Raw genomic sequence first — 22,224 nt, 5'->3', positions numbered from 1 at the left:
TCTAGCCTCTTCTTGGCTAACTCTCACATCTTGATTAGCCCATTTCTATTAATGTGTATAGCATCACAAGGTGGTGGCTTACCGGGAAAGATTCTAGTCTACATCCGTCTTGGGTTGGAGAAGCATAGCGACTGCCTCACTTCCCTTCTTCCCAGCATTCTGTTCTATCTACTCTGCCCACCTAATTTTCTGCCCTATCAAAAGACCAAGGCAGTCTCTTTATTAACCAATAAAGTAACACATAGACAGATGACCCTCCTCCATCACTTACTCACCATCTCAACTCTGGTAAGCAGTTGGCCCACGGCTGCCACCAAGTAACTTGCAGCATGCTGCCCACAAACCCCATTCAAGTGTTCCACCTGATGAAAGAGCCAGAGCTGTTTGTGCAACTAGCATGGACCAGGAAACCCTTTTAAAGGAGCTGCACAGTTTTTGCTGCTACTGCTGAGTCAGGAAGCCTTCTCTTAAAGGAATTATGCTTGTTTCTAGCAAACAGCCCAATGGAGAAAATGCTGATACCATGAAATTGTGCTTAATCCCCCCACTGTGTGTTTTTAAATATTTATTTATTTGTTTATTATATATACAATATTCTGTCTGTGTGTATGTCTGCAGACCAGAAGAGGGCACCAGACCTCATTATAGATGGTTGTGAACCACCATGTGGTTGCTGGAAATTGAACTCAGAAACTTTGGAAGAGCAGGCAATGCTCTTAACCACTGAGCCGTCTCTCCAGCCCATGTGTGTGTGTTTTATGTGGATATATTTGGCTCACGTTGGCATGCCATTATATAGGCAGAGACCGCTTGTTCATTTCCCAGCCACCCAGATCCGAATAACACAGAAACTATACTAATTACAACACTATTTGGCCAATAGCTTAGGCATATTTCTAGCTAACTTTTATATATTAAATTAACCCATTTCAATTAATCTGTGAATCACCACAAGGCTGTGGCCTACCAGTAAGTTTCTGACTGGTGGCTGGTGTCTTTCCCCTTCAGCAGCTACATGGCATCTCCTGACTCCACCTACTTTCTCTCTACTCTCTCTATCTCTGTCCATTTTCCCCACCTGGCTTTACTCTACTAAGCCATCAGTCCAAACAGGTTCTTTATTAACCAATGGTAATAAAACATATCTGTAGCGTACAGAGGGCAATCCCATGTTGGTTCCCTTTTATATCCTGATAGCTATAAGAGGGGTTATTTTAGATAGCCCCAACTGTGTACCCTACTACTACCATAGAGCTATCTAACCTTGTTCCTTCCTTCCACCACCTGATCAGAGAATTATTCGCAGCATGTCTCAGGAAATAGAGAGGTCAGAGGTTAAGGAGCTTGTCTGCAGCACCTCTAAGTTAGTTCAGAGCCTCTGATCACCACTTGTGTCCTCCTGCAATTGCTCACTCTTCTCTGCTGCACCTGAAGCATTGTCAGCTTCCCACCGTATCTCAGCACAGTGTCTGACCAGCGTATGCTTCCCACATAGAGTTTGACAGCAACCCTATGCCATTAAGTAGGACATGTTCCTGATAGGAAAGGGAGGGATTCTAAGGGGCTCCTGTAGGAAGCAACTTGAAAAAGTACCTTAGTGTCCAACTGGGCCAGAAGTAGAGTGTGAGAGTAGTCCTAAATGTTACCCATTGGGAAGATGGGAGCTGGTGAACTGATGCCAACTCTGCCGTGCCCTTTGTGGCCCTCTCACTGGTGGCATGAAGCAACAGGGAATAAATGACTTTAGTGCAGGGTCAGAAGCAGAGTGGCTTAGATGTCTATTCCATCATGACTTCAGATTGTTTTTTTAACAGTTATAAAAGCATATTATACTGTCAAGATTTGCATGCACACACACACCTACCTCTGTTCCCTTGTGCTCTATGGTCCTCCCACTGAGTGGGCAGATGAATGACATCCAGAATAGGGAGGGGTCCCCAGAGCCTGAGCCACCCAAGGCTCCTTCATAGACCTTGAGTAAGTAGTTCAGACCCTCAGGTTCTTCCTCCGTAGCATGGTGTCTGTGGAGACACCCCCGGTTTCATGACTGTTTTGCTTACCATGCTCAGTTTTACAGGGTGTGGAAATAGTGAACATTCATAAACTGTGCTTTGACTTGGGGCCTGAGGTTTGTTCCCAGCTTAGAGATGTGTGTCCTATCCTGTCTCTACATGGAACAGGACAGGGGCTACAGCTTGAAGTCAGCCTGCAGTCTCGGGGGTAAGTGAGCAGTACTCACAGTGTGCTGTGTCACACACAGCTCCAGGATGCTCGGTAACTGTGCCTAGCCCTCCTTTCTCTCTGGGTGTCCCGGCTGTCAGCAGGTTTATCAGATGCAGTCCATTGTCCATGGAACAGTGTTTGTATTCAGTGAGGTATGGAAGCTGACATGGTGGCTCCTCTTGGTTCATCTGCTCCTGTCGCTCCCAGCAGCCTTTCCACCCTCACTTTCTACTTAACTGTCAAAGGAGTGAAGGAACAGGGCAGAGGTGGCCTCTGGCAGACCACTCCTCATTGCCATTGACTGTGTGTCTCTTGACTACTGTCTCGGCCAGCCTCTAAGTAAAACCTGCTCTATGAGTGAGTGGAGCACAGGAGGCTGAGTATCCCCGAGCTTATGGTTGCTCACTAGTGCAGAGCAATTATGGGCATAACTATGGCTCGGACAATGCCTCGAGCTCCCCTAGTCCTGCTGAAGCGGTAGGAGAAGGATCCTAGTTCCAGACAAACAACCTTGAGGTCTCATGCATGAGAACAGATTTCATCATGAAGTTACAGTGAGACCCCAGAATCTATGCAGTTCTCTGCTTCTCCATCTTCCCTGGGTGTCCTTGTCTTGGGCCTTTAGAACTCTATCCACTCCTCCCAAGGAGGAGCAGGCTTTGGGGGCCCGTCTCTGTGTCCTTACTGTCTCAAATGTGCCCACTGCTAGACTAACTAGCCTCATCTCACAATTATTTAAACACATAAGCTTATGGGCAACATTCTCATTCAAACCCCCACAGCAAGTCAAACGTGTGTGTGGTATTTATACTTCTTCTGAATGATGGTTGTAAAACAAATGACAAACATAAGTTCCTGGGGTTCTGTCAATGTCACATCCAATGCTAGAATTGTAGTAGCCCCCTTATTCTTAAAGGACATTCTCTCAACCACAGAGTTCCAAAACCACAGGAAATTTGAACCCTACAGACCTGTGATAAAGTTTACTGGATAAATTTGGAACAGTAATTGAGAGCAATAACTAATAGTAACATCAAATAATAACACCATGACAAAGTCACCAAATATCCATTCTTGCACTTTGTGATCCTTGTTAAGGAAAATAAGGCTAGCGTCTCAGGTGGGTAGCATATGGACTGTGGATGCGTTGATCAAAGGGGCAGGCTTAGACAATATGGTAGCCGTACAGTGAGAGATTTTGTCATGCTACTCAGAGTGACATACCGTTGAAGGCTTACAAGTTGTTTATTTCTGGGATTTTTCCATTTAATATTTTCAGACTATGGCAAACCATAGGTAACTGAAACCTCAAGACGGTTGGAGACAACCTCAGACAGTTTGGGACAGCCTTGTAAAAGCAGAAACTTGGGAGGGCACTTCCTCTTGAACAGTTCAGCAGATTTGTTGAGGTACAGTTTACATGCCGTAAGTTGAGACCATTTTAAGCACACAGTTCAGTTGGCTTGAGTAAACTTCCAGAGGGAAACATCACAACACAGGCTTAGACTGTTCCCATTTCCAGGCTAGTCTCTGCTATCTACTGCGTGTCTGCTCCTGCTTCTCATCTGCTTTGTCTCTGTGAACTTACCTCGTCTAGACAGAGTATAGAAGTGGAGTTGGGTCTTTGGTAATCAGCTTCTTTCATGTAACTGTCTTGAGGGTCTGTCTGTGAAGCTACATCCAGACTCAGTGCAGGAGGGATGTTCTTAATCTGCACTGCTAGCCAGTGAACAGAAGTGTTTCAGACTTCGTAATTTTCCACCCTAACTTTTGGAATATCTACTCCAAGTTTAAATGCAAAATCATTTATGTTTCCTACACAGCTGATACAAACAGAGTGAAGGCAACTTTGTACAATGCTCCTAGAATGCCTGGATTTTACATGGACCTGTTTCTGTAAGGCCAGGTGTGGAGTTTTCTACATCCAATGTCAAATTGCCACACCAAAGGGTTCTGATTTTGGAGCACTTTGAGTTTGGGGTTAAGAATCCTCGCCCTGCACCTCATTCCTTTCATTGAAATAATAAAATCTATGTGATATGAACACAATGTATTTTGTTGGTGTTTGTAAGTTGGTGAATGTTTGAGCGGCTTCTCCGTGGGGCTGCGAGGACTAAATGCTGTTGGGAAAATAAATGGGTGTGTTTGCGGTTGGGCCTATGTTTTCTATGCTTTCTACTTCTGGGCAATTGGTACTCAGGAGTAGAATTGCCAGGTGGACTCTTTTCAGTTTAAATCTTAGTTCTTAGTGTGTGTGTGTGTGTGTGTGTGTGTGTGTGTGTGTGTGTGTGCGCATGCGCACTCGTGTGTGCATGTGCCCATGTGTGTGAGAGAGATTATGGGCATGTATGAATGGAGGTACAGCTTTCAAAAGTCGGTTCTCACTGGATGTGGTGGCACACACCTTTAATCCCAGCACTCGGGAAGCAGTTGCTGGTGGATTTCTTTGAGTTCAAGGTCAGCCTGGTCTACAGAGTGAGTTCTAGCACAGTCAAGGCTGTTACACAGAGAAACCCTATCTCGAAAAACAAACAAACAAAAAGTCAGTTCTCTCCTCATGCCGTGGTTCCAGAGATTGAACCTGGACCATCAGGTTTACATGGCAAGTACCTTCACCTGCTGGACCACTTTGCTAGCCTGAATTGTTAGGTTTTTGTGTCTAACGTTTTAACAAAAGTACCACTCTGCTCCCCAGGGCCACTGATCTATGCTGCAGCTCTATGATTTATGAGACTCTATTGCTTCTGGTGATGTTTGTTATGTTCTGCCTTTTGCATTGCAGCTGTCCTGCTGGCTGGGGAGTGGGTCTTACTGTGGTTTTGCTCAGCATCCCCTTGAAGGATGCCTTTAAAGGCACCCGGAGAGCACTAGGTTAGACAGTGATTGGGGTCTTTATTTCAGGCCTTCTAAGAGAGTCGCTCAGGAAGTCCTGAATGAGGTTCCACTGTGGGCTGAGAACTCCGAATGTCTTGAAGAAGTCACAGGGGTCAGCAAGCTACTGGCCAAGTCCCTGTTTCTGTAAATAAAGTTTTATTGGCAGAGAGCCACGTTCACTCATTTGCAGATTGCCCCTGGCAGCACCCACACTGCAGGGACAGAGCTGGTGGCTGGAATGGAGATAGATGCCTTGCAAAGCCTCAAGCATTTGCTCTCTGACCCTCCATGGAGCTGTGCACACACCCGGCACACAGTGCTACATGTCAGCACCGTATGTGGATGGCCCTGCTGTGGGAATGGGAACAAGGAGGCACGGAGGGTGGTCTGTGCTGAAGTGTGTGGGGTGGGTAAAGCTTTGTGAGCTTGGTGGAATTGAGAAGAAGACTCCCTGAAGAGGAATCAGCAGAGTGGAGACGAGCAGAGAGCTGTTGGAAGACTTGTTTAGCTATCAGCAAGGTTCTATGGAGACCGAAGAGACTAGAGGCAGCCCTAAATACTCCATACCAAGTTCTTTCCTTGAGTGTGTACTTTCTCTTGGATTCTGGGGGTTCTAATGCCGCCTACAAGATGCACTTCTAATCTGGCTGCCCCCCAAGACAAGGCATTCACATGGAGGGAGAGTCTCCCTTTCTATTCCAGCTTGATTGTGGGGGGAGGGGCTGGGCTGTGGACACTGTAAGAGTGGGAGAGCTGAGTTCGTTCCCGGAAGAGTGGGAGCAGAATCTGGGCAGTAGAATCCAGGAGGCAGCCCTGGCTCCCGAAAGGGGCCAGGGAAGCACACTTGTTTTGGTGATAGGCCTTTTATTGTTGTTGTAGCTGGTTGCTTTGGGAGACCAGCCCTGCTATTTATAGCCTAGCCCTTTGCGCCAGTTTTTAAGGCCGTCTCCACGTCCCTGCCAGCACTTTCCCACATGGCAGGTTAAAGAAAGGTGATCTGTTTCCAGGCTCCGTGCGGGACATGAAGATGAGGCATCCCAGGGGAGGATGGGAGCTGTCCCTTGCATGGCCTTGCTCAGGCTCTAATGGAGGGAGGGATAGAATGAGAAAAGGGAGCAAGTGCTGGTCTCCAACTCCGCAGCCTCTGGTCAGATACTTCATCCTCAGAGACTGTTGCCTTCTTCCCAGAGCCAACACACTGGGTAGGTGAACCATCTAGAGGTACAGGAGAGGGATGCTGGAGGAACCCATTGGGAATTCCAGATAATTCTTTTAGACCCTCAAAAACAGAATATCGAAGCCCAAGACACCCTCCCCTTGGTAGGTCTCCACCAGGTAGCTGGCATCAGCCAAAGAACTTGATTCCAATCCTACAAGCCCACCCTGGGCAGTTACCTCACCAGCCTGGGCCTTTCATGAGTGCAGTCAATGCTTATGTCTGGGTTCTGAATCTCAGGTTTCAATCACAGACTGAAGATATTCAAAAAAAAAAAAAAAAGAAAAGAAAAGAAAAGAAAGAAAGAAAAAGAAAGAAAGAAAAGAAAAAGAAAAAAAATAATTGCATTGGTCCTGAAAGTATTGATTTTTCTCCCAGTCATCAGTCCCTAAGCAGCATAGATCAGATGTTCAGAGCCCTGTGCCCAATGAGGCGCTATCTGTACTTGAGAGATGGTTTAGAGCAGGCAGCAGGCTGTGCCAGGTTCTGTACAAATGCTTCACCATGCTTTACGGAAGGGCCTGGCATCTGCGGGGTCAAGAGTCGATGCTCCATGAACATAGAGAATGATGGTGCTAGCTCCTTGGCAGGAGTTGTTTGCTGTGAAGATGAAATGAAGTGAGATGGGTGCTCCTAGCCATAGCCTGTCGCAGCCCCTCCACTGTCAAGTCTTCCCACCCTTTCCCTCAGTCTCTAGTAGGGAAGCACACTGCATGCTCCGAGCCTGGTTCCTCTCACCTCGCTTCTCTCTGTGGAGAGGTCCTTCCCATCCCTCCTCTCGCGCCCCTGCCCCTGCCTCGCCCTCCTGTGTCTGGAACTCTTTCCTCCCTCGGGGACTCTTTTCTGACAGCCTTTATGCTGTGTGTGCCTTTAGCTCCTGTGCTCCCTGAAGGAGCCGCCTCACTGAGGGCTCTCTTCCTATGTGTGAGGCTCTCGGCCTTGACGGTGGCCTGAAGGCAATTTCTGTGGGACATCTTCTTGATGGATCATTAATGTAGGAGGGCCCAGCCCATTGTGAGTGGTGCCAGCGCTGGGTAGGTGGACCTGGGTTCTATAAGAAGGCAGCCTGAGCCAGCCATAAAAAGCAAACCAGGAAACAGGACCCCTTCATGGCCTCTGCTTTAGTTCCTGTCTTCCTTCCATGGTGGACTACAAACTGTAAGATGAAATAAACCCTTTCTTCTCCAAATTGCTTTTGTTCATAGTGTTTTGTCACAGAAATAGAAAGAAATCGAGGCCACTGTCCTGTTTAAAGAATGATGGTCACCCACCGCTTTCCCCCTGTTGGCTCCCCTTGTCTCACTGCCCTTCCTCTGGGTCTTCTTCCCTCCTCATCTGAGGGGTCCATGGCCCTCGTATTTCAGGCAGTCACCTTTTGCCTCTGCCACTTTCGAACTCATTCACCCATCATGCCGACGCTTCCTACCTTGATCCCAACAGCACTCATTTGCTTCCCAAACTAAGGTGAAGTCTGCACCAGGCACCCCATGTGGCCCCATCTTTATAATTCGTTCTTCCTGATACAGCTGGAGCTGGGTTTCCAGAAGCACCTGTCTTACCTAATAGGGAACCACCCCTCTTTAGACTCTTCTCAGCTCCCACCACCCTTGTGGGATGCAGCCCCACATACTGTAAGGCACATGCTCTGCCTCCCCTGCAGCTCTGATTCCACACTGGCAGCACAGGTGCGCTCTTTCTCTCTCTGCCTTCTTTGCTAACTGTCTTCCTACCTTTAAGTACCCCCACCTACCCCCATGTTCTGATACTGGTGTTGACCTTAGTGACAGTGTCCCACTGTGCCTTGAGGCTTCACTGTTTTCTTCAGGGCGGGCAGTTTTCTTATCTCTCTTTCCCACTGGGTCCTGAGCTCTTATGGGACCTCTAGACTTGACGCAACACCCAACATCCTAATGGTGCTCATTAAGCACTTCAATATAGTGATCCTTACAGTAGCTCTGGATGGGAGCTGGAGTTAGTAAGGCTAGAATAAATGTAGTTGTGATGTTGGGGTTCTGGGAGACCCAAGGGGTAGCGTGGTGGCTTCCAGGTTCCTACCCAAGCTCCATCACTTGCTGATGTGACTCTAGCCAAGTTCCTTAACCTGTCTGTACCTCAGTTTTTCCATCTTTAAAGCATTAATAATGTGTCCCTGCCTCAAGGTTTATGTGATGGGTTAGATGCTCTTATGCCTGAGCAGCCTTTGGAGGGAGGTAACATCATTGCCTTATTACAGATGAGAAAGCTGAGGCCCAGAGAGGTGATGCTCTCCAATCAAGGTGGAGCACCTAGCTGGAAACAGAGCTGGGCTTGAGTCCAGCTGTTTGTTATGTGCCAAGCGCTGGAGACACCTGTCCCTATCCCTCTAGGCAGAGGTCTCAGCCTCCAGGTGTAAGTCTCCAGAAAGATGCTAACAGGAGCTCTCTGGATTGACTCCAGTGCCATTGCCTAGTGCTCAGTTAGTGTGACTTGCATACACTCATCTCCCCAAGCAGCTCTGGCTAGTCCTGAGTGCTGAATGCATCCACTCCGGGCACAGTGTCCAGAGGTCCGGTCCTGGGTCCTTGCCGGCCAGCATGTTGGCAGCAAGCTCTTCCTCATTCAGCCTCCTCTTGTGCTCCAGCACTTTATGGGGGAGGGTCATTAAGAAAGCTTTTTCCCAGGAAGAGCTGTGCCTTCTCCGAGTCTCTGCTGTGGAGTGCCCCAGCCCCCACACTCTCAAAAGCTGCCCTTGTGGGTTTCAAAACAACCCCACAGCCCAGAAAACTGAGAACCCCATCTACTGAGCCCACTTTTCTCCAGAACCTTCTGGGTGACAATCAGCACTGGTTAAATGTAAAGAAAATAGTCTGAAGATGTTTTCAAATAGAGTCTGATGGAACAAAAGAGCAGTTCATCCGCTGTGGCTTTTTGTGTGCTGCTTCCCAGTTGGGAAATGAGATTGTTCAGTTAAGTAAGAAGGCACCAGAGGCCTCTGAGGCTTGCAGCTTCCACAATGTGAAGAGGGGTGTTCCGCCAGGTCACTCCTAGCAAGCCTACTCTCTCTTTCCTCTCTCTGTCCCTGTGTTTTCAAACTTCAGATCCCCAGTTCATCATATAAGTCCACCAATAAGAACACACACACACACACCCCTACTAGCTGGGTAACCTGTATGTATTTTCATAAGCTGTTCCAAACCTTGAATAGTCAGAGGCAGAGCATGCCATGGCACAGCCATGCACAGGGACCCAGGGTCTTGTATAGTGTTTTCTCCTCTTCAATTAATGGGCTGCCCTTTGTGGTGTTTAGAGCAGCAATTTATATGACAATAGATGTACACCTGCTACAGGGTTCCTAATATGAAGAAAGGAGATGCATTGGGTACCCCCAAATTACATACACAACTTAGGGAGTGATGACATTTCTAGTGAGAAATTCTATCCCTGCAGTAATGACTCAAAGGAGCAAGGAAAGAATATCGTTGCTTTCCACCTTTGAGATCTTTGGGGGAGATGCTTGTTACTATGGCAAAACTCAGCCTGTCCTGACTGCTACAGGAGCCCAAAAAAACTTCCTATAGGAAATTATGTGTAAGACGTACTTTGAAGGGTAAGTAGACCTGAGCCAGGAGAAGAAGGGAGAGGAGATTTCATCCCCCCAATTCCTGTAAAGAAAATGGCAAAGTTAAAAATGACTCAGATAGCAACTGTCACTTTCTTCTCCATGGCTGGGGTCCTGCTTCTCTAAGTCCAAACCTTTCATTTGGTAAGAAGTCCACAGAAGGCCTGGTCCAATACTCTAAGGGATCTACTGGGCAAAGATGCTTTTTAGTTTCCACGCTAGACTTTCTTTAAGGCCTTGTGAGATCTTCCAATGAATTCAAGTTGAAGACTGCTAAAGCGTTAGAAGCAAGAACCGTGGTTGTTGGGACTGGCCAGTCGGCTTCTTTCTTCTTACTTAGCTTGCACACTTCCTTTGCCCAGCTTAGGCTAGTTAACATACTGACCCTCTAATCTCAAAACAGAAGGTAGCGCCCAGCACGTAGTAGGCCCCTAGGAGAAGTGTGCTGAGGGTTGCTCCTGTTTCTTCCAGCCGTGAGCTGATTTCTAGTAACCCCATGGCTGCCCACAGTCTGATTTTGTTTGGGGGCCTGCCTGATCACTCCGGCAGGGGCTGGGGCTGCAGGGAGCCTGCTGACCAGTGCTAATTGGTGTCATTGAGTAATTAATGCGGAATCAGACCCGAACTGATTCCCAGGGAGACAGACACTGAGGGTGGCTTTCATGCTTGGTGGGATGGGAGTTCCTTTCTCTGGGGACATTCTCAGAGCACTAAAGGCGACTGGCACCGTCTGGTGGGGGTGGCTTGGCAGCCAGAATGGGGTTCGTGGAGCAAGTGTAGAGGGGGTTTGTGCTGGTGCCACGGTTGGACACAATATGGAGCGTGGCGAGTTTGACTTTAAAGAAACACAGCCCCGGGGTGGGCTCTGGGAGCCAGGCAGTCATCGGCTCTGAACGATTGATGGGCCCTTGGAGAAGGCCATGGTGGAGGCATTTACAGCATATCTGTTATCCTTGTTGCTGTATGACCTTTTGGTATGGGCACCCCTCCCCCTTAGCACGGGTCCTCTTCTCCCTTGTCACGGATCCCTCATCTGTCTGCTCCCACCATTCCGTCTGCTCTCTGTGCCCTGTGTCTCTGTTTCTCAAATGCACCACACTCGTGTCTATAGGTTTAAAGGTTTCACTTGACCCAGAACGTCTCCACGCCTCCCTTCAGAGTGTAGACCCTACACTCCTTCTCCCAGGAAGCTTCCAGGGGCTCCCGCAGCAGCAAGGATTTGTTGAGTTAGGTTGCAGTAATATAAGCACTCCAGACATAGGGTGGTGCAAATCATTCTTTACTTACTGATTGCACTGTGTCTCGGGCGGTCCTTTAGGAATGGGGCCACTAGAAGCCTCACCATGACACTCTTCCATAATCACAGCAAAGGGAGAAACCGAGGCTGGAGAGCCATGGCACCTGGCTCTGGACACTTCTCTCTGATTTGACACATGTTCTACAGTGCTGTGGCCACCCTTGAGGTCAGCAGGGAACTAATATGTAATCTCTTCTTAAAGACTATTTACATAGCAATCCAGTCTCCTGGATACACCAGACTTGATTGGATAATTCCTAAGTCCATTTTACCACAGATTTTTTTTCCTTATTTTTTTTTAACCATAGCACAGTTCCACAAAACCACCGGTTGGGTTTTGTCTTTCTCAGAGGCCTCCTGCCCAGCCCGGTGTCTCACAGTTAGTAAATGACAGGGTGGTGGGTGGTCGCATTGGAGGACAGCCCATCCTTGTTCCGCTATTGCTCTGGCTCTGCTCCAGGTAGGGGCACAATGGGACATCTTCAGTCTGGTGACTCACACCCTCTCCCTACAGACGCCGGGTCTTGGCTATATCTGATGGCATTGAGCACATTGGGAACCTCCGTTGGGAGCTGGCATTGTGTCTCCTGGCCGCTTGGACCATCTGCTACTTCTGCATCTGGAAGGGAACCAAGTCTACCGGAAAGGTAAGAGGTTAGCTGTTGCACAGCTGGCCGCACGTAGAAGATGGGTTTTACACAAGCAACCGAGTGACCTAGATCACCAAGAAACTCATGTTGGAAACAGCATCTGTAAGTTGAGAGGTAGGAAGATCTTTGAACAAGGAGTCCACCTGAGAGCCAGGGGCTGAATTCTTCACATAGCTCTCGCACACTTCAGGGCTATTCTGCTTTGCTTTAAGCTTTGGTTTTCTCCTCTGTGGAATAACAAAACCTTATCCCACCTCTCTGAGTGAGTCAAGAGTCACATAAGGTAAGGTAGGATAAGATGTGCTAAAAACCGGAATATGCCCAACAGCTAGGACTGTAATTCTTACCGTGCTGAGCCTGACTCCGGTTACATGCCAGGCAGACAACGCAGGCTTTCCCACCAACCATCCTAGCTGCCTATGTCTCATGTCCCTGCAGTGTGGAGGGGGAACAATGACTTCTGTCTGGTAGCCCTGCTGTCCCATATATAGCAGGCGGTCTCCAGGGTCACAGGAGAGGAGGAAAGGGAGATGGAGGTCAACTCTGAGCTGTCTGGGAATTGTATGAGTCCCCTCCACTTGAAGGCTGCTCGTCAGAATCTGGGCCACAGCCTCTCCCAACCACAGGGGAGCTGGAAAGCACAGAGGGGCCTTGCTTGGGTCAGAGTACAACATAGACTGGGCTATTGCAAGATTGACAGAGCGCAAGAAGTGTGACATTTGTGGCCATGTCCAGCTTGCTTGTATGGTTTCCAAAAAAAGAAAGAAAAAAAAGGAAGTAAGGAAGGAACTGAAAGAAAAGTTATTCATTGGTGATGTTTAGAACTCACTGTCCCCCTGCTGCTCCTGTTCCTGTGACTGAGCATTGAGCCCATTGGTCTCTTGTCTGTAACTCATTTTATGTTCTTATGAGAAATAGGGAAGGAAATATTCCTTGTACCTGAGCCTGCCTGACCCCATCACTCTTAATGGATGTGGGTGACGTGTGTGTTTAAAGTTCTTGTCCCAGTCAGAGGACACACACACACACATGCACACTTTTAAAAATAAATCTTAAGGACAACAACAACAAAAACTCAGGACTCAATCGCCATGTCTGTCATTCACTGGCTATATTCTCGGGTGCCTGGGTTCACGTCTCTGAGTCCCAGTTTCCCTTCTATAGAAGATAATGTGAGTTGGCTGCATGATGAGACCACAGGATGCAAGGTTCTTGTTAGGGCTGAACAGTGCAATAGTCTGCAGGAAGTGCTGAGGGAGCAGAGGTTTTCAAGAATCCTATATAAAGATAGACTATTATTTAAGGAGTGGTTTCTGAGCTGGGAGTGGTCGTGCACACCTGTACCTCAGTGCTTAGGAGCCCGGTTAGGAGAACTGGGTTCAGAGTCTGCCTGGGCTGCCCAGCAAGACACAATTTAAAAGAAGAGGAGGAGGAGGAGCAAGAACAGGAAGACAGGGAAAACGAAAAGAAGAAAAATGTTAAAATTGGTTTCTAAGTCCTGCTATAGACTAGCATAATTCAGTGGGTTTCATGTTTCCATTGCATTTTTCCTTATCTATGTGTTGTATGTATGTGTTTGGGGGACCGGGCATCAGAGGACAGATTACTGGAGTTGTTTCTGTTTCAACTTTCAACAGTGTGGGTCTGAGGAATCAAAGGTGCCTTGTCAGGCTTCTCAGCCTGCTTTCCTGCTGAACCATCTTCTCAGCCCTCAGTTGGTTCCTAGAAGTGAAGACAGTGCACCCTGCATCATGCCCAGTAAGCTGATAGAAATGCCTCAGGACGGCCACAGATACTGCCTCTTGGAGGTTGTGCCTGGCTCAGTGGGCTTGGCTGGGCAGCAGTGATGTGTGGCACAAGGAGCGCTGAGCCACCTGGGGTTGGTTTATGTACTTGAGCTGCCCATAAGAGCCCAGCATGCGGCCACAGCACGATACATTTGCCCTCAACTCTTGCACAGACTGTGTGCTGTGGTCTGGGGTGGTGGGAAGCCCAGGTGTCAGAGAACTCCTACTGCGTGACTGGGCTCTAGGAAGGGCAGGCACAGGCTGGGGAATTTCAGATGAAGCTGCCAAGAAAGAGGAGGAGAAACAAGCACATCTTTAGCCATGTCTTCCCTCCTGGCCCTTCGCTTGGTGCGGGATGGTACATCTGCCTTGGGCACCTCACTCCTCCTTTGGGGAATTTGTATCCTGTTTCACAGGTGGAGAACCAAGACTGAGTGATCAACCCGCCTGGTTATAGGTGTATTGTGAATGTGCCTCAGCCTCGCCTCAGAACTTTGGCCTCTGCTTTCCTAGGACTCTTTTTGTATGTGTGTGTGTGGCCTGGAACTTTCTGTGTAGTTGAAGATGACCTTCAACTCTTGATCCTCTGGCCTCCACCTCCTGAGAGTTGGGATTGTACATGTGTGGCACCACACCCATTGGTATACCCTTGACTGACATGTAGACTATTTTAACATCACGAGGGCACAGCTTCCTTGCCCCCCTTGCCACATCTTTGATAGAAGTGACAACCACAACTACAGTCATAACAGGAGTTCTTGGTGAAGCAATGCCATTCACTGTGCTGGGTCTTGCGGCTGTTCCACTCAGGCCTTGGAATATCCCTGCAAGGCGGGAGCTCGGTAGCTCTGTTTTCAGAGGCAGCAGATGGAGCCACTAACTCAAGTACCCTCAAGCAGGATGCAGCAGATGGGGCTGAAATCCTAGCACTGGTGACCGTACAGCCAATGTTCTGCATAAGGGCATAGTCACACCATCTGCAGCATCCTGAGGACACTGATGGCTTTCTTGTGACCTAATTAGGAAGAGGTTAAAGAGACTGCTTAGCACGTAGTAGGGGATATGAGGTTGCTGCATATGTCTGAACAAATGCTTTTCAAAGCAGTACCGATGTTAAATCTGGTAAGCTGATGGCCCATACTCTTGCAGGCTGGGGTCCATAGGAACTCCCTGTGTCCCCAAGGCCACAGTGACATGCAGAGTGAGAGCTATTTTGCCAGAACTAAAGTACCAAGCTCCCACCACCCTGACTTTATGCATGGAAAAGCTAAGGCATGGAAAACAAAGGTGGGACCTGTCCAGTGTCACAGACCAAGTGTGTCAGGCCAGGCCCTCAGCTTTTTATGAATGGTGGCGTTCCAAGGTCACACCTAGCAGCTTACGGAGAATGAGAAACCCTGTGTGGTTGGGTACACTTAGTGTGTGTTGGGTGGGTGGGGTATATGGCGTGAACTAGCTTCTGTATTTTACCCACTGCATCTTGGATATGAATCCGGAACCTAGAAGTCTTTTGGATTCTGTACAAAAGCATCTGGAAATAAAACATGGGGTCATCTGAGATGTCCTGTGTAGGTAGTGGTTGCCCCTGGACCCAGCATGGGGACCCTGGCCAGAGCTGTTCGCAAGACATTCTCCAATGAAGGAGACATCCATCTTCTCTGGACTGTTAAGGTCTCTGGATAGGTTGGTATCTCCTCTGCATCACCTTCCTGAGGATCCAGCATGCCTCCCAGAATCAGAGCTCAGCAGACATGTCTAGATGACATGCTCATTAATGTAAGTAAAGTTCCTGGTCCCTCCTTTCTACTGGCTCAAAGCTGCTCCTGAGTTTAGCACAATTTGCTCAGTTCTTCCCATAGTCAGGGAGGCAGATACGACTGGCATGGCCTCATAATCGATGCATTAAGGAACAGATCACCAGCATACAGATCCCAGGGAAAGCTGTGGCACACCACAGGACAAGTCTCCATCGCTTTACAACAGAGACAGTCTTCAGGATGGCCAGGATGAGCCACAGGGTTTCTCTGGCATTGGTATCTCCCCTAGAAGATACCTGACACCACGGAGGCCAGCCCTCAATATCTTCTGGGGTTCAATGAATAAACCCAACCTCAGAAGATACTTCTCCCAGTGGAAGGGATGCAGGAAAGGGCTCTGTTACCCACTTGTTGATTTATAAGCCTGGTGGAGTACCCGATCCCACTCTGTGCCAGTGAAGACAGTGGATAGTGTGGTCCTCAGTGAGCATGTAGTGTGCAATCCTCAAGGGCAGGTAATATGCAGCCTGTGAGTGTGCATGCTAATATAAGCAATGGTAATTGAGTGCCCGGATGCTGATCCTCAACAAGTCAGCTCCTAAGGCCTGCTAGAGCCTCTAGAATTTGGTATGTTCACCTCTGGGGGCATCTCTGTTTTTAAGGCAAAACTCTTCCAAGTTATGGATGACCATAAAGCTGGCCCAAGGCCGATCACTGACAAAGAACATCACTAATATTCAAATTCATGTCTTTACCTGTTCTGTGCCCTCAGTGAGGAACAGTGTGCAACAGATTCAAGGATAAGACCTTGAGTCTGAGCCGTGGGAGCTGCTCATTTGTCACTCTCCTTTCCTGCCTCAGAAAAATGGGTTTCCATCTTCTCTTTTGATACTGTGGGAGCTCCAGAAGTTTCATATGGATTAAAAGGAAAACTAAACAGTTTGTTAATCATCTTGTAAGTCCTTGATGAACAAGGCTGAATGGGGACTCGTTACCTCCCGGGTGATAAAGTGTCACTATGGAGGACTAGCACCAAGGACCCAGATCACTGATGTGACTTTGTGGTTTTTTTTGTGTCCATGTTTTAGAAATCTGCCAAATTCACCACGCTCGCCTTTCCTCTCAGCTCCTCTTCCTAGTCCAAGAGGCACGAAACCACTAAGTCATTTTGGTCAACTCCACTAGCCTCTCATCCAGTTATCAGCCAAGTCTGCTGACAACCTTTGTACAGACAAAAACACTTTTGTGTGTAGACCAACACACTCAAGTGCCGTGTGTCAATGAAGCACAAATTGCAAGTGAACTCTCGAAGCCCTTCTTTCATGCCATCCAAGTGGAACACTGTGTGCGCGTTGATGCAATGGCTTGCTGTTGTTTTGCTTGTAGCTCTGTGTTTTCCAAAGCTTTCTGTCTGCATTCTTCTGGGGTGGCTTTGCTAGGCCTTCATCTAAGCCAGCAGTTCGCCCACCGTGGCTTCAGCAGATCTGACCCACTGCCTTAATCTGGAAGCTGCACCTGATCACTCCAGTGTTAGCCAGCTGCTGTATGTAGTGGGACTGAGGAACCACAAGTGGCCCACAAAGACTTCACTTGTAGGCTGAGCATCCCTTATCCAAACATTTGAAATCCCAAAATATTCCAAATCCAAAGCCTTCTGGAGACTGATGTGACACCTGAAGAAATTCCATATTTTGCAACTTTGTTTCATATACAAATTTATTGATATATATATATATATATATATTCCCTTAGGCTGTGTATTTAAGATGCATAAGAATATAGTTGAATTTTGTGTTTAGTCTTGGACCCATAGCCAAGTTATTATGTGTATAATATGTATAATCATCCAAAATATGTACAAATAACCCAACCTAAAAATATGAAGTCACAAACAGTCCTGGTTGCAAACATTTTAATAGCTTTGATAAGTAGTTCAATAGAATAGTCCAGTCTAAACTGGTTCTGTGAACTATTTCCTTTGTAATAAAAGGTGACTGAAAGCTGCTGTCACCTAATGCATGGGCCATTTCAACCACTCAGACACAACGGTGACTGTGAAGGATCCTCCCCACACACACACACACGTGACTGCTGTATGCGTATGTGCACATACACAACAGACATGAAAAACATGTATACATATATAGGCACATATACCCAAGTTCACATATATACATATGCACATAAACATATATATACATTCAGGTAAGCACATACACATACAGACAAATATGCACATGTCCACACATATAAACTCATATTCATGCATGTACATATATACATGTAAACATGCACACAATACACATATACACACATGTGCATACTCATAGACACATATAGACACACATATATGCCCATATGCACACATACACAAATGCACACAGATACATACATGTAGATATATACAATCATATACATACATGTGCGTGCACACATACATATACATAAACATATATACAAATGTATATACAGGCATACACATGCACTATATACACAGACACACCTATATACATATGCACGCATATACACAGACACATGCACATATGTACACATAGATACAATCACATATACACATGCATATAAACATACACGCATACACCCATGTGCCCTCACCTGCACTCACAAACACGCACTGCTTGTTTTGGCTCCTCATACAATAGCTCCCAAGTCTAGAAGCTCTTCAACGTGTTTGACGTTTAGTTTGTCATTTTGTCAATGTGGGGGTACAGCCCAGAGCCTTAGGCATGGTAGGCAAGCTATTCTACCATAGAGCTCCCAGCCCAGCCAAGTACTTATTTTTTAGGGGTCCTGATCCTTCTGTCCATGCCTTCATAACCCACCCCAGCAGGTGTTGGCTGTGCACCCGCTGAGCACTGCACACTAGGTGGGGACTCTTTTCAGTGGCAAGTGGCACAGTCTATGGAACCTTTGATTTCTTGCAGAGGGGGAACTAAGTGACAAGAATTTTGTTTGATGGGTGATGGGGTCTGGTAGAAGGATGTGGAAGGGGCCTCCCAGAGACAGCATGGAACAACGGCCGAGGTTCAAGCCACATGTTGCAACTCCCCAAGTGGGGAGGCCCTGATGAAGTCGGGAACATTGCAAAGCTAGGGCAAGAGTTGATGACTGACAGGCAGGGAGATGAGCAGAGACTTGACTTCCTGCACTGTGCAAAGGGGTGGGACGAGGAGACCTTTGGGGCAGAGGAACATGGCTGACTTTCTGCCTGTTGTTACGGGGTTGGTGGAGAAGAGAATGAGGTCATCACTGCAGGGAGGTAGTAGCAGATGCATGGGGCAGACAGATTACATCAGAAACCCCTTTAGGGTGACATTCTTTCTCTGCATGCATAGGATACTTGAGCTTTTGAACAGAGGTGGCCAGCCCAGCTTCTGGCTTAGACACTTGGTTTTCAGTCGAGAGCTGTCCCACCCAGCAGATACAATGCACCCTCCGGCTGTTCCAATGCCTCCTCTTCAGCTGGCATCCTGTCCTTCCCTGTTTCTTCTGTGCTTCACCGTGGATGATTTATGGATTTTTCCCCCTCGTTTCCTGGTCTCCAGGAGCAGTGGCTGGGAGGGGAGGACCTATAAAAACAATTCTGGTCCCTTCCCACCTCCCCCTGCTGTCCCTTCAGAGGAAGCTGCAGGATTAGCTGGGATTTGAAGAAGAATCCTGCCTTTTCACTGCTCTGGGGCTCTGTTGTTATTCTTTTCAAAGCCCCAGGACACCAAGGCAGGGGGGAAAAAAAGTTAAAAAAAATAAATAAAAGCCACACACACAGAGACACACACACACACACAGACACCCTCACCCAGAACAGTTGCAAACAGCCTTGAATTGAGTTTGTTTTCTTTCCCTCATTCACCCACAAGGAGAGGAACTGGAGGTGACACAAGGACTCCCAAACAGACCTTGTCGTCTGTCTAGTCTGGATGTTAGAAGTAGTGAGGCAGATGACTGAAGGGCGCCTCCTCCATCCAGACTCTTAACCCATTCTGTCCTCACACAAATCTGCGAGGAGGGTGCTGCCATTGTCCACACTGTGTAAATCAGAAGACAGGGTTTCAGAGGCTGGAGCCTTCAGGTCCTGGAGGATGCTGTCAGCATCTGAGTCCATGGGACTCTGAAAGGAACTGGCTTATGGAGACCTGCGGACGCAGGTTTAGTAGATGGAGCTGCAGATGGAGACAGCCTGAGGGGCTCAGAGGACTCTGCCCTCCCCATCAACACTGAAGCATCGCAGACAGCGAAGACAGGAAGTCCCACATGAGTGGTCTATGTGTCAGGAATACCCTGTAAAGTGCCTAATAGGTTTAGTGGGGCATGAAGGAGAGTGAACGGGGCAGGGGAGTTAAAGAGAGAGAAATGTAAGAGAGCAGAGGACAAGCCCCAGAACCAGACCTGGACAGCCCTGCCTCCCAGTCCTCAAGCAGCCTTGCTTGGCGGTGGGGCTGCCCCAGTGGCGGGTGATGTCTGCTTTCAGAGAGGAAACTGGAGCAATCATGAGAAGCATGCAGAGCACCCCAGCAGCTGCCATGTGAAGATCCCAGCCAGGGCCCCCCAAACTCGAGGGTCCAGAAGCCACACCACAGTGTCGGGGTGCTACTCACACTGCTGCACTTCGGGAGAGGGGTAGATTGTGACGTTAAGTCAAAAGAGTCTAGCATCCAATTCAGCCCTTTCTCTGGTGTTGAATAGCTGGGCTTCACCTTTAGCGGGACGCTGGCAGCAAGGGGACTTGGAAGAGAGGAAGCTTTGCTACTCAGTAATACCGTCTTTATTAAAGCACAAAGGCCCCCCAAAGTCCGAGTGATTGCTGTGGGGAGGGTGTTCTGCAGGGCCAGCCAGCTCTGGAGAAAGCCTGCAGGAGCCCAAGTGGGGCCTGAGGGGAGGTAGACACTGTTAACCCTTTCCAGTCCTCCCTTGGCACTGGGCACTGTGTGGAGTCTCAACCCTGTATGGGTTGGTGGGTCTCCTAGGGACATGGGGCACCATCATCCTACAAGGTGGACACAGAATAACCAGAAGGACTTCTCCCAGCAGAGACAGGCACTGTGCTGTTGGGAAACCAAGCCAAAAATGAAGGGAGCTTTTGCTCTGTGCCCATATGGTATTAGCACTGTCAGAGACCTACATGATGGTAGGGGTGACTGTCTACGTGTAGCAAGCAGGTGTCAGAAGTCCTGCCCCTTCGCTTTAACAGTGTTGTTACTCCAGTCTCAGTTTTTTCTCTCACGGTGAGTTTAACAAGCGCAGAGTCATAAAAGGTATTCTCTAGCGTGGAGTGCAGGGTAGGAGGACAATGTTGTGGGCCAGCTCTGTGGGTGTGGCAGGACCTTAGTAAGGAAATGTCATGGGGGCACACAGGGTGAGTCAAGATGCTTGCTAGGGAGCTACAGATGGGTGACCAAGTCACAACTGTCATGCTGTGGGTGTCCCCCCCCCCACTGTCACCTGCAGACCATTGGCTAGCTCACTCTGTGATGAACGGGACCTGCTCCATTGAGGGAACTGCCATATCCCCCTGTTTCGGCCTCACTGTCGCCACCGGGGTTAGCCTGCACCCTCTCAGAGAACAGAGCTGTGTGCTGCACTTTGATGCTTTAGTCAATGAGGAATCACACCACAGTGGCGCTGGAGATTAACGGTGAGCTGCTAGGTTCCTGTCGGTTATATCAGAGGCCCTGTCATGTCACAGCCCGGGTGATCTCTCCATGCAGATGCTGGTGGTGGCCCTAGCTGTATAATGTCTAGCATGTTTCACTAGCGATGAGGATATATACGGCTGCTTTATGGTTTCCTATACTGCACATTTGATAGCGACTTTCGGGTGTTTTCCTGTACAGAGAACCAGGCTAAATAACAGCCTTCCTCCTCTTTCCTTCCTCCTTGTAGACGGTGAGAAAGATCCACCACGTGCAGGTTAGGGATGCTGAGAGCAGCTATGTCTTTGTCCGCAAAGCAAGTCACACCGAGGCACCAAATGATACGGACTGATTCAGTGGTCCGAAGAGCATGAGATGCCTATTGTGTGCAGAGACCTGCTGTGACAAGGTGACAAGCCACAGCATTTCCTGGGCAGTCGCACATCAGTCCTTCCCTCCCACCCTCCTGTACCCACAGCGGCTCAGGAAACAGTGTGGGAAATGCTGTCTTGGGGAAGAGGAAGAACGTGGGCAAAAGTGGGTGAAAATGTGGAGTGGGTAAGAATGTGTGTGAGACCGTTGCCTGAGAACCAGCTCTTAGTGGATGGTAACCACTGAATGAGGGGGAAACAGACCCATCTGACGGCAGTCACACCGGCCTAGGATCCAGGTTCAGGCCCTCAGAGCTAAGGAACATCATTCTAGACAGCTACCGTGCTCCTGACATGGAAGCATGACACTCTGCTGTCCTGTGATTCAGCCTTCACAGCAGGTGTGTGAGTGTAGGCAAACCCACTGTAGGAATGGCACTGAGGTCCAGAGAGGTCAGCCACATATAAAGTCAGAGCCAGCGGATGACTCAGGGGTCAGCCCATCTGCCATGATGCCTGGCTAGCCAGGGCACTGTACAAAATCGCATTGCTCATGAGCACACGAGGAAAGCAGAAACCCAAGCGCTTTGCCCCTGCCCCCTGGCCGATGTGGTTTTAAATGTAACTCTGCCCTCCAGGGTGACCACTGACCCTTCTTTGCCTCCTGAGATGTAAGGAAACCTACCTTGTCATGAGGTTTCTAGAAGGTGCTTCATGTAAAATTGCTCTAGGCAGGCGTAGCAGGCGTGATGGCTAGGTTCGCTGGTACTTTAAATTCTCTCTGCCTTGCTGAGCTCATTCTC

General features: G+C 48.4%; 1 protein-coding gene across 1 annotated transcript in view; it reads left to right on the top strand.

Moving 5' to 3' along the window:
• Slc6a11 (solute carrier family 6 member 11) overlaps positions 1–22,224 on the top strand; it is a 123,310-nt gene that overhangs the window by 21,359 nt on the left and 79,727 nt on the right. The window contains exon 5 of the mRNA XM_075983141.1: positions 11,723–11,855. Within this exon, the coding sequence (XP_075839256.1) occupies positions 11,723–11,855 (133 nt within the window). The remainder of the gene's footprint in view (positions 1–11,722; positions 11,856–22,224) is intronic.

Source organism: Microtus pennsylvanicus, chromosome 8 (genome assembly GCF_037038515.1).
Source record: "Microtus pennsylvanicus isolate mMicPen1 chromosome 8, mMicPen1.hap1, whole genome shotgun sequence".
Taxonomy (NCBI): domain Eukaryota; kingdom Metazoa; phylum Chordata; class Mammalia; order Rodentia; family Cricetidae; genus Microtus; species Microtus pennsylvanicus.
Note: the sequence above shows the minus strand (reverse complement) of the source record. Positions and strands in the feature narration are given on the sequence as shown.